We start from the raw sequence: 13,978 nt of genomic DNA, 5'->3' as shown, positions 1-13,978 counted from the left end.
TAGCCACATTATTTATGTGGCTACGCAACTTCAGTTTCTGGTCAATAGCAGCTCCCAGGATATTGAAAGTGAGGAATTCATTGATAGAAATATCATCGAATGTTAAGGAGTGACATGATACCATCCATTGATTGTTGCATTGGTCTATGGATGGATTCATTATCTGAGGAGTAATGAATGGGACTGAACATTGTACATCATTGTTATTATTATCCTTTATATGAAATTCAAGTCACCCTGCAACTGTACAATCCTTATTTATCTTTACTATTTACCTTCCTAACATTCTATGAAGTGTCGTCTTGATGAAGTGTTTCGGAGATCTTGTTTGCTAATTACCACATAAGCTGTATACTATAATGAAAGAACTTGAAGCTGAATTAAACATTCAGTCTTCTCATTGAGATGTTGTAATTCCCATGATAGGGTATTCCATGCTAAGTAATTACTTATAATGTGCAATTTTTTATTATTAAAATGTGCCTCATTTATTATTTGTTCCAGGGATATAATAATTTTGCCTACTTCTCTGTCAATCAGAGAACAACACTTATTAATCACAACACGCTGGAGGAACTCAGCAGGTCGGGCAGCATCCGTGGAAACGATCAGTCAACGCTTCGTGCCGGAACCCTTCGTCAGGGCTGTAGAGGGAAGGGGCAGAGGCCCTATAAAGAAGGTGGGGGGAGGCTGGGAAGGAGAAGGCTGATAGGTCCAGGTGAAAAACCAGTAAGGGGAAAGATAAAGGGGTGGAGGAGGGGAAGCAGGGAGGGGATAGGCAGGAAAGGTGAAGAAGGAAAAGGGGAAAGCACAATGGGTAGTAGAAGGAGGCAGAACCATGAGGGAGGTGATAGGCAGCTGGGGGAGGGGGCAGAGTGAAACTGGGATTGGGGACAGAAGGGGGAGGGAATTACCGGAAGTTGGAGAATTCAATGTTCATACCAAGGGGCTGGAGACTACCCAGACGGTGTATGAGGTGTTGCTCCTCTAACCTGAGTTTAGTCTCATCGTGGTGGTAGAGGAGGCCATGTATGGACATATCTGAATGGGAATGGGAAGCAGAGTTGAAGTGGGTGGCTACCGGGAGATCCTGTCTGTTGTGGCAGACAGAGCGGAGGTGCTCGACGAAGTGGTCCCCAATCTGCGTCGGGTTTCACCGATGTAGAGGAGGCCACACCGGGAGCACCGGATGCAATAGATGACCCCAACAGACTCACAAGTGAAGTGTTGCCTTACCTGGAAGGACTGTTTGGGACCCTGAATGGTGGCAAGAAAGGAGGTGTAGGGACATGTGTAGCACTTACACTTACAGGGATAAGTGCCGGGTGGGAGATCCGTGGGGAGGGACGTGTGGACCAGGGAGTTGTGGAGGGACCAATCCTTGCGGAAAGTGGAGAGGAGTGGAGAGGGAAAGATGTGCTTAGTGGTGGGGTCCTGTTGAAGGCGGCCGAAGCTGCGGAGGATAATGTGCTGGATTCGGAGGCTGGTGGGGTGGTAGGTGAGGACAAGGGGAACTCTGTCCCTGTTGTGGTGGCGAGAGGATGGGGTGAGAGCCAAAGTGCGGGAAATGGAGGAGATGCGGGTGAGGGCATCATTGATGATGGTAGAAGGGAAACCACGATCCTTAAAGAAAGAGTACATTTGAGATGTCCCGGGATGGAAAACCTCATCCTTGGAGCAGATGCGGCGGAGACGGAGGAACTCGGAATAGGGAATGGCATTTTTGCATGTTGCAGGGTGGGAAGAGGTATAGTTGAGGTAGTTATGAGAGTCAGTGGGCTTATAAAAGATGTCAGTGGACAGTCTGTCTCCAGAGATGGAGACCGAGAGATCAAGAAAGGGAAGAGAAGTGTCCGAAATGGACCAAGTGAACTTGAAGGCTGGGTGGAAGTTTGAAGTAAAGTTGATGAAATTGACGAGCTCAGCATGGGTGAGCTCTCTCGGTCTCTGGAGACAGACTGTCCACTGACATCTTTTATAAGACCACTGACTCTCATAACTACCTCAACTATACCTCTTCCCACCCTGCAACATGCAAAAATGCCATTCCCTATTCTCAGTTCCTCCATCTCCGCTGCATCTGCTCCCAGGCTGAGGCTTTCCATTCCAGGACATCTCAAATGTCCTCTTTCTTTAAGGATCATGCTTTCCCTTCTGCCGCCATCAATGATGCCCTCACCCGCATCTCCTCCATTTTCCACACTTTAGCCCTCACCCCATTCTTCTGTCACCACAACTGGGACAGAGTTCCCCTTGCCCTCACCTACCACCCCACCAGCCTCCGGATCCAGCACATTATCCTCCGCAACTTCCGCCACCTTCAACAGGACCCCACCACTAAGCACACATTTCCCTCTCCACCTCTCTCTGCTTTCTGCAGGGATCGTTCCCTCCGTGACTCCCTGGTCCACACGTCCCTCCCCACAGATCTCCCACCCGGCACTTATCACTGTAAGCATAAGTGCTACACCTGTCCCTACACCTCTCTTGCCACCATTTAGTGCCCCAAACAGTCCTTCCATGTGAGGCAGCACTTCACTTGTGAGTCTGTTGGGGTCATCTATTGCATCCGGTGCTCCCGGTGCGGCCTCCTCTACATCGGTGAAACCCGATGCAGGATGGGGGAACCGCTTTGTCGAGCACCTCCGCTCCATCCACCATAACAGACAGGATCTCCCGGTTGCCACCCACTTCAACTCTGCTTCACATTCCCATTCGGATATGTCCATACATGGCCTCCTCTACTTCCATGATGAGGCTAAACTCAGGCTGGAGGAGCAACACCTCATATACCATTTGGGTAGTCTCCAGCCCCTTGGTATGAACATCGAATTCTCCAACTTCTGGTAATTCCCTCCCCCTCCCTTCCCCCATCCCAGTTTCACTTGGCCCCTCCCCCAGCTATCTATCACCTCCCTCATGGTTCCGCCTCCTTCTACTACCCATTGTGTTTTCCCTTATTCCTTCTTCACCTTTTCTGCCTATAACCCTCCCTGCTTCCCCTTCCCCACCCCTTTATCTTTCCCCTTACTGGTTTTTCACCTGGCACCTACCAGCCTCTTCCTTCCCACCCTCCCCCCACCTTCTTTATAGGGCCTCTGCCCCTTCCCTCTTCAATCCTGACGAAGGCTTCCGGCCCAAAATGTTGACTGATCGTTTCCACAGATGCTGCCCGACCTGCTGAGTTCCTCCAGTGTGTTGTGAGTGTTGCTTTGACCCCAGCATCTGCAGATTATTTTGTGTTTAAGACTTATTAATCATTACTTATAATCTCACTTAATTTTTTTTCTAAACAGGGAGGAGAAAACTAGTTGACAAATCAAACAGAAAGAAAGATTGTACACCCTCAAATATATTCTCTTATGGCAATTTGATCAACTCTTAATGTAGTTGGATTATAGAACAGTACAGCACAGGACTGGCTAATTGGCAAACAAAGTTATGCTGAACTAATTAAACCAATAGTATCAAACTAATTTCATCCTCTCCCAGCACTTTGGCTATATCGCTCCCTTCTCTGCATGTTCATGTGTCTATCTCAGAGTCTTATAAATGCTCTTGTGCTATCTGCCTCCACTGCTACCCCTGGCGGGGCATTCCACCTCGCTCTGTGTAAAAATACTTGCCTGCACATCTCCTTTGTACTTTCTCCCCTTCACCTTAAATGCATATCCCCTAGTACCAGACATTTAATCCTGGGAATTAGATACTTGCTGTTTACTCTTTTAATCCTTGCATTATTTAATAAATTACTATCAAATCTCCCTTCAGTCTCCGGTATGCTAGAAAATGTAGTCCAGCTTGTTCAACCTCTCCTCATAGTACATGCCCTTCAAACTATGCAGCATCCTGGTAAACCTCCTCTGCATCCTCTCTAAAGCCTCAACTTCCACATCTTTCCTATAATGAAACAAACTGAATTGAATAAACGTGGCCGAACCAGACTTTTATAGAGCTGTAACATAATTTCCTGGCTCTTGATATCAGTGCCTTGACTAATGAAGACAAGCATGCTACGCACCTTCTTTTCCATCTGATTAACCTGTATGACCACTTCAGGGAGCCATGTACCTAAGCCCCAAGATCTCTACGTTGTTGCGGATCCTGCTTACTTTACATTTGTGTTGGATATCCCAAAGTGGCAGCTCCTCACAATAGTTTAAATTAAACTCTATCTGTAATTTCTCTGACCAGATCTGTAACTCAGCTATGTCTTGTTGTCTACTTTTGGCAATCTTTCCTGCAATCCACAAAGCCACCAATGTTTGTGTCTGTAAACTTACTCACCCACACTTTCACATCTCCATCTAAATCATTCATGTATATGACAAACAACAGAGCTCTCAGTATAGATCCCTGCCGAAAAATACTCATCACAGACTTCCATCCAGAATGAGACCCATCCGCTGTTACCATTTGTTTTCTATGAGCAAGGCAATCTTGGATCCATTCAACTAAGTTACTGGGGATCCCATGCATTCTAACTTTCTGGATCAGCCTACCACCAGGATCATGTCAAACATCTTACTAAAATCCATGTATACAACATCCACCACTCAATTTTCTTCAATCACTGCTTCAAGAAACCTCTTGGGCACAACTAGCAAATTCTGCCCCATCTAAACCTTTTACATTAAAGAGCTGCCAGTCTATTTTGGGGAATTTGAATTCACCAACAATGATAACTTTTTTTTTTGTTCCTTTCCATAATCTGTCTGTATATCTGCTGTTCACTGTCCACATGACTATTAGGAGGTCTATCGTAAAATCCAATAGAGTCATGGCATCTGTCTTATTTTTAAGTTCTCCCCATATAGACTCAGTTGAAGACCCCTTCATTTCGTACACTCTGAGTCCATATTTGATATTGTCCCTGAGTAGCAATGTAAACCCTCTCCCTCTTTTACCACCCTGCCTATCACTTCCAAAACATCAAACGTTTAGTAGCCTGTCCTATCACTTTCTCAAACATATGTAATCATATGTTTATATCATATATATATATGCAACACAAACAATAATTTTATTTCCTCTGCAGGATTCCTGACAGTCAGAGCAAGCAACCTGATTAAATTTCCTTAACCATTAATGAAACAGTTGATACCCGACACACTGAAAAGAGTTACGTACTTATTTCCCATAATGGTCACAAAAGCTTGTACTCCTTACTAGAATCATGTTCTATCACTCCTGGAGAGCAGCGAACATCTCTAGAGCAAAAATTACGAATGAGATAATCTTATATTATTTAGAAATGTCAGTACAGTTGTGCCACACCAGTACCCGTAAAACCAGCCTCGTTTTTCAAATATAATTAATATCAAAGACACAGCAAACATTTATTTTTGCTAACTGTGCATATGCAGGAGCAACTGTGATGCTCTCCTTTGGGAATTTGGCTTCTTAGACATCATGTAACCAAATTTCATAAGCAGCACGTAGACAGAGCATTTAGCCAAGTGGCTAGATCAAATTTCTACCACTTTAAAATCAGAATCAATTCTAAAAACTTTAAAAAAATACTTGCCATTTCCCTTCTTCATTTTCAAATTGTTTAACGGTATATCCAAACATATCTTTTTGTGAGCCAGTAAATATCATAGGGCTTTTCATATCAACATTGAATGAATTGGCTGTCTGTAGAATACCTGAATGTGAAGCAAATAATAAAATAAGTGAATCTTGTACATTTGTCTTAGACAACATTTATACTTAAAGCATCATGGAAAGTTTAAATATGTATATATCAAGCTACAGGTAAAAATGGGACAAGTGGTGTCTGTCCAAACCAAGTGATGGAGGCGTTTTTCTAAACCCTTGGGGTGAAATCTGTTATATCATTTTACCTCTCAGCCTGGATCGGCAGCATATGCCCTCAGCCAAGAGTGGAAAGCAAAATAGCCCAGAGCCACACCATGACAGGTTGCTGTATCATTTCACAAATTGAAGAGTTTCAGTAACAAAAGAGATTCTGTAAATGTTGGAAATCCAGATTAATACACACAAAATGCTAGAGGAACTCAGCAGGTCAGGCAGCATCTATGGAGAGGAATAAAGAATCAACGCTTTGGGCTGAGACCCTTCATCAAGAATACCAGTAGCTTTTCAAATATTATCACGAAAGACCCAGCGGTATTATAATATCCTGTACAATCTACTTAGCTGTAGTACATTCACGAGCTAAATAAGCCAAAACTACCCGTTGCCAGCTGACAGGTGAGCGCCTGAGTGCCCTCAAATAACTGATTAGGTTCCTCATTTTCTCGTCATTTCTAGTGCTAATGAAAAGTTGAACTCTGAGCAGACAGAGACTGTATTCAGCAGGTCTTTATATTTCCTGTAAAGTTTCCTGTCTCTGAGGATGTTAATAATTCTATGATTATAATGACATCTGATGTTATTTCCACGACACCATCTTAAGAAGCACAGGATACAGGAACTGCATACTCAGCTCTGCATTCCACTGTTTGCAAAGGCAATTCTGGAGACTTAACAATTAACTAACCTATTCAAGAAAACAGAAGGTCTATTTAGAAGCAATTGTAATATTGCCTCCCTTGCAATGCAGCTGAATTAAACCAATAGTTTTCTTGAGGTGTGTCAACTATTTCCTTGTAAGCAGTGCTATGTGCATGTTAATCACAACGGAATGGATGATGATCCACACCAGATAAATTTCTAAAAATCTGTGGATCTCCTATATCTATTTCAATCAATTACAGAAAAAAATATCAAAAGTGTATAAGTAAATGTTCTGTTGACAATCATCATCTCTAAATTCCAAAGATGCAGAAAATTACATTTAACTATATAAAGTAAAAACAGAAAATGCTGTAAACACTCAGATCAGTCAGCATCTGTGAAAAGTGAAAGAGCCTCAGTGTTTCAGGTCTGAAGTCCTTTGGACCTGAAATCTTCAACATTTGCAGCAATCTTCCACTTTATATTAAGTTGACTTCTGCTATGAAAATAATAGGAAAGGTCACCTTAAAATCAGGTGGCAACTGCAGAATGAAACTCAGAAATACTGAAGTTGTTACTTGCATTATCCTGCTCCTCTAAACTTCTTGATGATTTCATTTCATCATTCAAATACATAGAATGACACTGTGCTCCTATACCCATTTCATTCATAAAAGGGTACTTGCCAAGTAAAGTTTGCAGTTGTCTGTTCCAGCCAAAGTACTATTTTAATAGCTCATTAAATCTTAACTACCTGGCTATCGACTGACATTAAATATTAACTATTATAAGTCTAGGTTTTCATTTCACCAGATCGGGGAAGTAAAAAAATTAATATATTTCTTTGTATCTTTTTCTCTCTCCTTTCACTCTTATTTCATTGCTTTCTATAGCCAATTTTACATTGAATTAAGTATTCTGATCATCTCTACCTAGTTCAGGGTTTGCACTGCTCTTCAGTTTTACACAGTTTTACAGTGAGAAAGTAGGGCTTACAAGTTGGGGAGTGAGATTTGAAAAGCAGTATCTACAGGCTTCTGGCATTTTCTGGCGGCCCAATAAAATTGTGATTCATTAACCAGGCAAATAAGAATAAAGCAGGAACAAGCAGAGTGACCATTATTGGAGCAGGTATTGTGTGATCGAAGCAGTGTTAAGAGTAGGGAGGTTTCTGACTCATCAGGGCATGAACGGTTATGGGGAGAAGACAGTAGAATGAGGCTGAAATGTAAATGGGTCAGCTATGACGAAATGGCGGAGCAGACTCAATGGGCCAAATGGCCTAATTCTGCTCCTATGTCTTACAGTCTAAGCTGTAAGACTGCATACAAACTCTCTGTGGGTAAGAAGAATACTAATGAATGAACAGTCAGTACTGTTTGTTTGCCTCGAGAACTGTGCCAAGTCAGAGCAGGATCCTACTCCTCCTTATATGTCTAGTGTTCTGTGCTAATGTTGTTATTGCTTTTCAATTGTGTGCATTGTTTTTTATTTTTGTGTGTAATGCAGACTGGAAACCAATTGCAACTTCTGAACAATACATTCACAAGAATATGAGGAAAACTACCGAAAAAGGATTTTCCTCATTATTTGCAAGAGACTTCCAACACTGATGGAACGGTTGACACTAAAGTACATTGGCTTTTCCGATTCCTTTGAACTCTCATATACAGTTCCAGAAGAGAGCATTAGCATAATGTAAGCATATCCAATGAAATGGATAGTGTAGATGGTTGTTGTAGGTTACAACAGAACATTGATAGGATGCAGATGGAGTTACGTAATCCCAATAAAATATGAAGTGATACTCTTTGAAAGGTTGAAATTGATGGCAGAATACAGGATTTAAGATTCAAGATTCAAGTTTATTTATTACATGTACTTTGAAACCTACAGTAAAATGTGTTGTTTGTGTTAACAACCAACATACCTAAAGGGTGTGCTGGTGCCAATATAGCATGCCCACAATGACAAAGTATGCACACAACATTCTTGACAAAACCCTTAGCAGTGCGGAGAAACAGAGGGATCTTTGGGTGCATATCCATAGATTCTTCAAAGGGTGCAGAGGAGATTTACTAGGATGCTGCCTGTGTTAGAAAACGGGTCTTATGTGGAAAGGTTGAGGAAGCGTGGTCTTTTCTCCTTGGATTGAAGAAGGATGAGGGGTGCTGTGATAGAATTGTATAAGATGATAGAAGGCACAAATGGAGAAACCAGCCAGAGACTTTCTCATGGGGCAGAAATGGCTGATACGAAAGGGCATAATTTTAAGGTGATTGGATGAGTGTGTGGGGGGGGGGTCGGTGGTCAGAGGCAGGTTTTTTACAGAGAGAGTGGTAAATGTGTGAAACATACTGCCATGGGTGGTGGTAGAGGCAGATATATTAGGGACATTTAATAGACTCTTAATAAGAAACATGGATGCAAGAAGAATGGAGGGCTATGTGCGAATGAAGAATTAGATTAGCTACAAGTAGGTTATGAAGTTGGCACAATATTGTGGGGCAAAGGGCCTGTAGTATGCTGTACTATTCTATGTTCTATATTCTAAACATCTTTTCCTAATGAAACACCATAAATAGGAGTGAGCTGAACACCTTTTATGCATATCTGTGCATTGGCAAACCATAAGACCATAAGACAAAGGAGCAGAAGTAGGCCATTCGGCCCATCGAGTCTGCTCCGCCATTTTATCATGAGCTGATCCATTTTATCCTATTTAGTCCCACTGCCCCGCCTTCTCACCATAACCTTTGATGCCCTGGCTACTCAGATACCTATCAATCTCTGCCTTAAATACGCCCAATGACTTGGCCTCCACTGCTGCCCGTGGCAACAAATTCCATAGATTCACCACCCTCTGACTAAAAAAATTTCTTCGCATTTCTGTTCTGAAAGGGCGCCCTTCAATCCTGAAGTCATGCCCTCTCGTACTAGACTCCCTGTGATATTTGTCTTGAAGGCTAATGTCGAAACATTCTTCAAGAGGGTGAACCCTTGCAAGGGGTCAGGCCCCAACAGTGTGCTGAAAAGCTGTGCTGATGAACTGGCTGGAGTGTTTAAGGACATCAGTCTCTTACTGTTCGATTCTGAGGTTCCCACCTGTTTCAAAAGGGGCAGCAACCGTACTGGTGCTGAAGATCAGCAGGGTGGGCTGCCTCAGTGGCAATTCCCCAGTATCACTCATATCTACCATAATGACATGCTTCGAAAGAATGCTATGGCTGTGAGTAACTCCTGCCTGAGCAAGTACATGAACGCTACAATCCACATAGTGTCAAAGCAGGTCTACAGAAGACGCAATCCCACTGCATACCGCTCTACTTTCGAGCACCAAGATAAAAGCAAGACAGACATAGGCTGCTGTTTATCTGCATTCAGAGCATTATTCCCTCAGTTCCAATCACCAAGCTTCAAAACCTGGGCCTCCACACTTCCCTCTACAACAGGATCCTTGCCTTCCTCAGCAGGAGGCCAACAGTCACTGATAACGTCTTCTCCTCACTTCCAATCAACACAGGCACACCTCAAGGACATGTGCTGAGCCCACAGCTCTGCTGTCTCTACACTCATGTCAGCTCAAACACCGTCTATAAATTGGCTAATGGCACCACTGTTGTTGGCAGAATCTCAGGCGGTGAGGCAAACTGATCAGCTGGTTCAGTGTTATTGGAACAACAACCTCACAGTCAATGTCAGCAAAAGCAAGGAATTGAGAAGTCTGTAAGACCATAAGACATAGCAGCATAATTAGGCTATGTGGCCATTCGAGTCTGCCCCACTATCCTATCTTGGCTGATTTGTTATCTCTCCATTCTCCTACCTTCTCCCTGTATCCTTTGACGCTGTCATCAATCAAGAACCTATTAACTTCTGCTTTAAATATAACCAATAACTTGGCCTCCACAGTAATCTGTGGTAATGAATTCTGCAGATTCACTACCTCTGGCTAAAAAATTCATCTTCATCTCTCTTTTAATGGGTTTTCTTCTATTCTGACATTGTGCCCCGCTCCTAGAGTCCCCCACTACAGGAAACATCCTCATGTTCTCTCTATCTAAGCCTCAGAATATTTGATAGGTTTCAATGAGATCCCTCCACATTGTTCTACACCCCAGTGAGAATAGGCCCAGAGCCCTCAAATGCCCCTTATACATTAACTCTTTCATTCCCAGGATCATTCTTGTGAACCTCCTTGGGACCTACTCCAATTCCAGTACATCGCTTCTCAGATAAGAACCCAAAACTGCTCACAATACTGCAAGTGCAGCCTAACCAATGCCTTATAAAGCCTCAGCATAACATCCTTACTTTTATATTCCAGTCCACTCAAACTGGACCAGTTCATTCCATTTGCCTTCCTTACAACTGAGTCAACCTGCAAGTTAACTTTCAGGGAACCTTGCACAAGGACTGCCAAGTCCCTTTGCACCTCGGATTACATAGAAACATAGAAAATAGGTGCAGGAGTAGGCCATTCGGCCCTACGAGCCTGCACTGCCATTTATTATGATCATGGCTGATCATCCAACTCAGAACCCCACCCCAGCCTTCCCTCCATACCCCCTGACCCCCGTAGCCACAAGGGCCATATCTAACTCCCTCTTAAATATAGCCAATGAACTGGCCTCAACTGTTTCCTGTGGCACAGAATTCCACAGATTCACCACTCTCTGTGTGAAGAAGTTTTTCCTAATCTCGGTCCTAAAAGGCTTCCCCTCTATCCTCAAACTGTGACCCCTCGTTCTGGACTTCCCCAACATCGGGAACAATCTTCCTGCATCTAGCCTGTCCAATCCCTTTAGGATTTTATACCTTTCAATCAGAAGCCCCCTCAATCTTCTAAATTCCAACGAGTACAAGCCCAGTTCATCCAGTCTTTCTTCATATGAATGTCCTGCCATCCCAGGAATCAATCTGGTGAACCTTCTTTGTACTCCCTCTATGGCAAGGATGTCTTTCCTCAGATTAGGGGACCAAAACTGCACACAATACTCCAGGTGTGGTCTCACCAAGGCCTTGTACAACTGCAGTACTACCTCCCTGCTCCTGTACTCGAATCCTCTTGCTATAAATGCCAGCATACCATTCGCCTTTTTCACCGCGTGCTGTACCTGCATGCCCACTTTCAATGACTGGTGTATAATGACACCCAGGTCTCGTTGCACCTCCCCTTTTCCTAATCGGCCACCATTCAGATAATAATCTGTTTTCCTATTTTTGCCACCAAAGTGGATAACTTCACATTTATCCACATTAAATTGCATCTGCCATGAATTTGCCCACTCACCCAACCTATCCAAGTCACCCTGCATCCTCTTAGCATCCTCCTCACTGCTAACACTGCCACCCAGCTTCGTGTCATCCGCAAACTTGGAGATGCTGCATTTAATTCCCTCATCCAAGTCATTAATATATATTGTAAACAACTGGGGTCCCAGCACTGAGCCTTGCGGTACCCCACTAGTCACCGCCTGCCATTCTGAAAAGGTCCCGTTTATTCCCACTCTTTGCTTCCTGTCTGCTAACCAATTCTCTATCCACATCAATACCTTACCCCCAATACCGTGTGCTTTAAGCTTGCACACTAATCTCCTGTGTGGGACCTTGTCAAAAGCCTTTTGAAAATCCAAATATACCACATCCACTGGTTCTGCCCTATCCACTCTACCAGTTACATCCTCAAAAAATTCTATGAGATTCGTCAGACATGATTTTCCTTTCACAAATCCATGCTGACTTTGTCCGATCATTTCACCGCTTTCCAAATGTGCTGTTATCACATCCTTGATAACTGACTCCAGCAGTTTCCCCACCACCGACATTAGGCTAACCGGTCTATAATTCCCCGGTTTCTCTCTCCCTCCTTTTTTAAAAAGTGTGGTTACATTAGCCACCCTCCAATCCTCAGGAACTAGTCCAGAATCTAACGAGTTTTGAAAAATTATCACTAATGCATCCACTATTTCTTGGGCTACTTCCTTAAGCACTCTAGGATGCGGACCATCTGGCCCTGGGGATTTATCTGCCTTCAATCCCCTCAATTTACCTAACACCATTTCCCTACTAACATGTATTTCGCTCAGTTCCTCCATCTCACTGGACCCTCTGTCCCCTACTATTTCTGGAAGATTATTTATGTCCTCCTTAGTGAAGACAGAACCAAAGTAATTATTCAATTGGTCTGCCATGTCCTTGCTCCCCATAATCAATTCACCTGTTTCTGTCTGCAGGGGACCTACATTTGTCTTTACCAGTCTTTTCCTTTTTACATATCTATAAAAGCTTTTACAGTCCATTTTTATGTTCCCTGCCAGTTTTCTGTCATAATCTTTTTTCCCCTTCCTAATTAAGCCCTTTGTCCTCCTCTGCTGAACTCTGAATTTCTCCCAGTCCTCAGGTGAGCCACTTTCTCTGGCTAATTTGTATGCTTCTTCTTTGGAATTGATACTATCCCTAATTTCTCTTGTCAGCCACGGGTGCACTACCTTCCTTGATTTATTCTTTTGCCAAACTGGATTACTGAACTTTCTCCCCATTTAGAAAATAGTTGCATGACAATAAATTGCCCTACACTGTATCACATCTGCCACTTCTTTGCTCATTATCCTAATCTGTCTAACTCTTTCTGAAGACTCCCTGCTTCCTCAAGACTATTTGCCCCTCCACCTACCTTTGTAACATCCACAAACTTGGCCACAAAGCCCTCAATTCTGTCATCCAAATCATTGATATTTAAGGTGATATCTTGTCAAAGGCCTTCTGGAAATCCAAGTAAACAACATCCATTGATTGTGAACTTCAGGAAGAGGAGGGCAAGAGAATACCTACCAGTCCTCACTGAGGAGTCAGAAGGAGAAAGGGTGAGCAGCTTTAAGATCAACATCTTGAAGCTCCAGTATCCTGGGCCCAACACATTGATGCAATGATGAAGAACTGCTTTGTTAAGAATTTATGGAGATTTATATTTACCAATGACTCTTACGAATTTCTGTAAATGTATGATGCACAGTACTATGGTCGTATCACAACCTGGTGTGGAGCCTCCAATCCATAGGATCGCAAGAGGCTTCACTGGTTTATGCCAGTTCCTTCATGCGATCGAGGACATTTTCAAGGGGTGATGCCTCAGGAAAGTGGCATTTATCACTAAGGATCCTCACCATCTTAGGTATGTCCTCTTCTTGTTATTTACATTGGGGAGCAGTACAGGAGCCCGAAGATGCACATTCAATGATTCCGAGACAGCATAAGGCCAATTTATACTTGTGCGTCAAATCAACGTCGTAGGTACGGCGTAGCCGTGTACCTTACACCGTACCCTACGCCGTAACCTGACGCGCAACTCCCCAAAAATGTAACTACGCGTTGCGGCGACGCAGACCGCACAATTGTGATTGGTCCGCTTGGTAGCAGCTCCTACACTGCAGTAGTTTTCCACTGGCTGACTGAAGGGCAGGGAAAGAACTCTGGCTGCAATGCTTTCCATAAAGCTTTACAGACCTCCGAAATT

General features: G+C 43.3%; 1 protein-coding gene across 1 annotated transcript in view; it reads right to left on the bottom strand.

Annotated features, from left to right (window-relative positions):
• The window catches only part of itga1 (integrin, alpha 1), a 227,008-nt gene that overhangs the window by 192,178 nt on the left and 20,852 nt on the right, over positions 1–13,978 (bottom strand). The window contains exon 2 of the mRNA XM_063042906.1: positions 5,528–5,648. Within this exon, the coding sequence (XP_062898976.1) occupies positions 5,528–5,648 (121 nt within the window). The remainder of the gene's footprint in view (positions 1–5,527; positions 5,649–13,978) is intronic.

This window comes from Mobula hypostoma, chromosome 3, assembly GCF_963921235.1.
Source record: "Mobula hypostoma chromosome 3, sMobHyp1.1, whole genome shotgun sequence".
Lineage (NCBI taxonomy): Eukaryota > Metazoa > Chordata > Chondrichthyes > Myliobatiformes > Myliobatidae > Mobula > Mobula hypostoma.
This window is presented reverse-complemented; position numbering and strand designations above follow the sequence as displayed.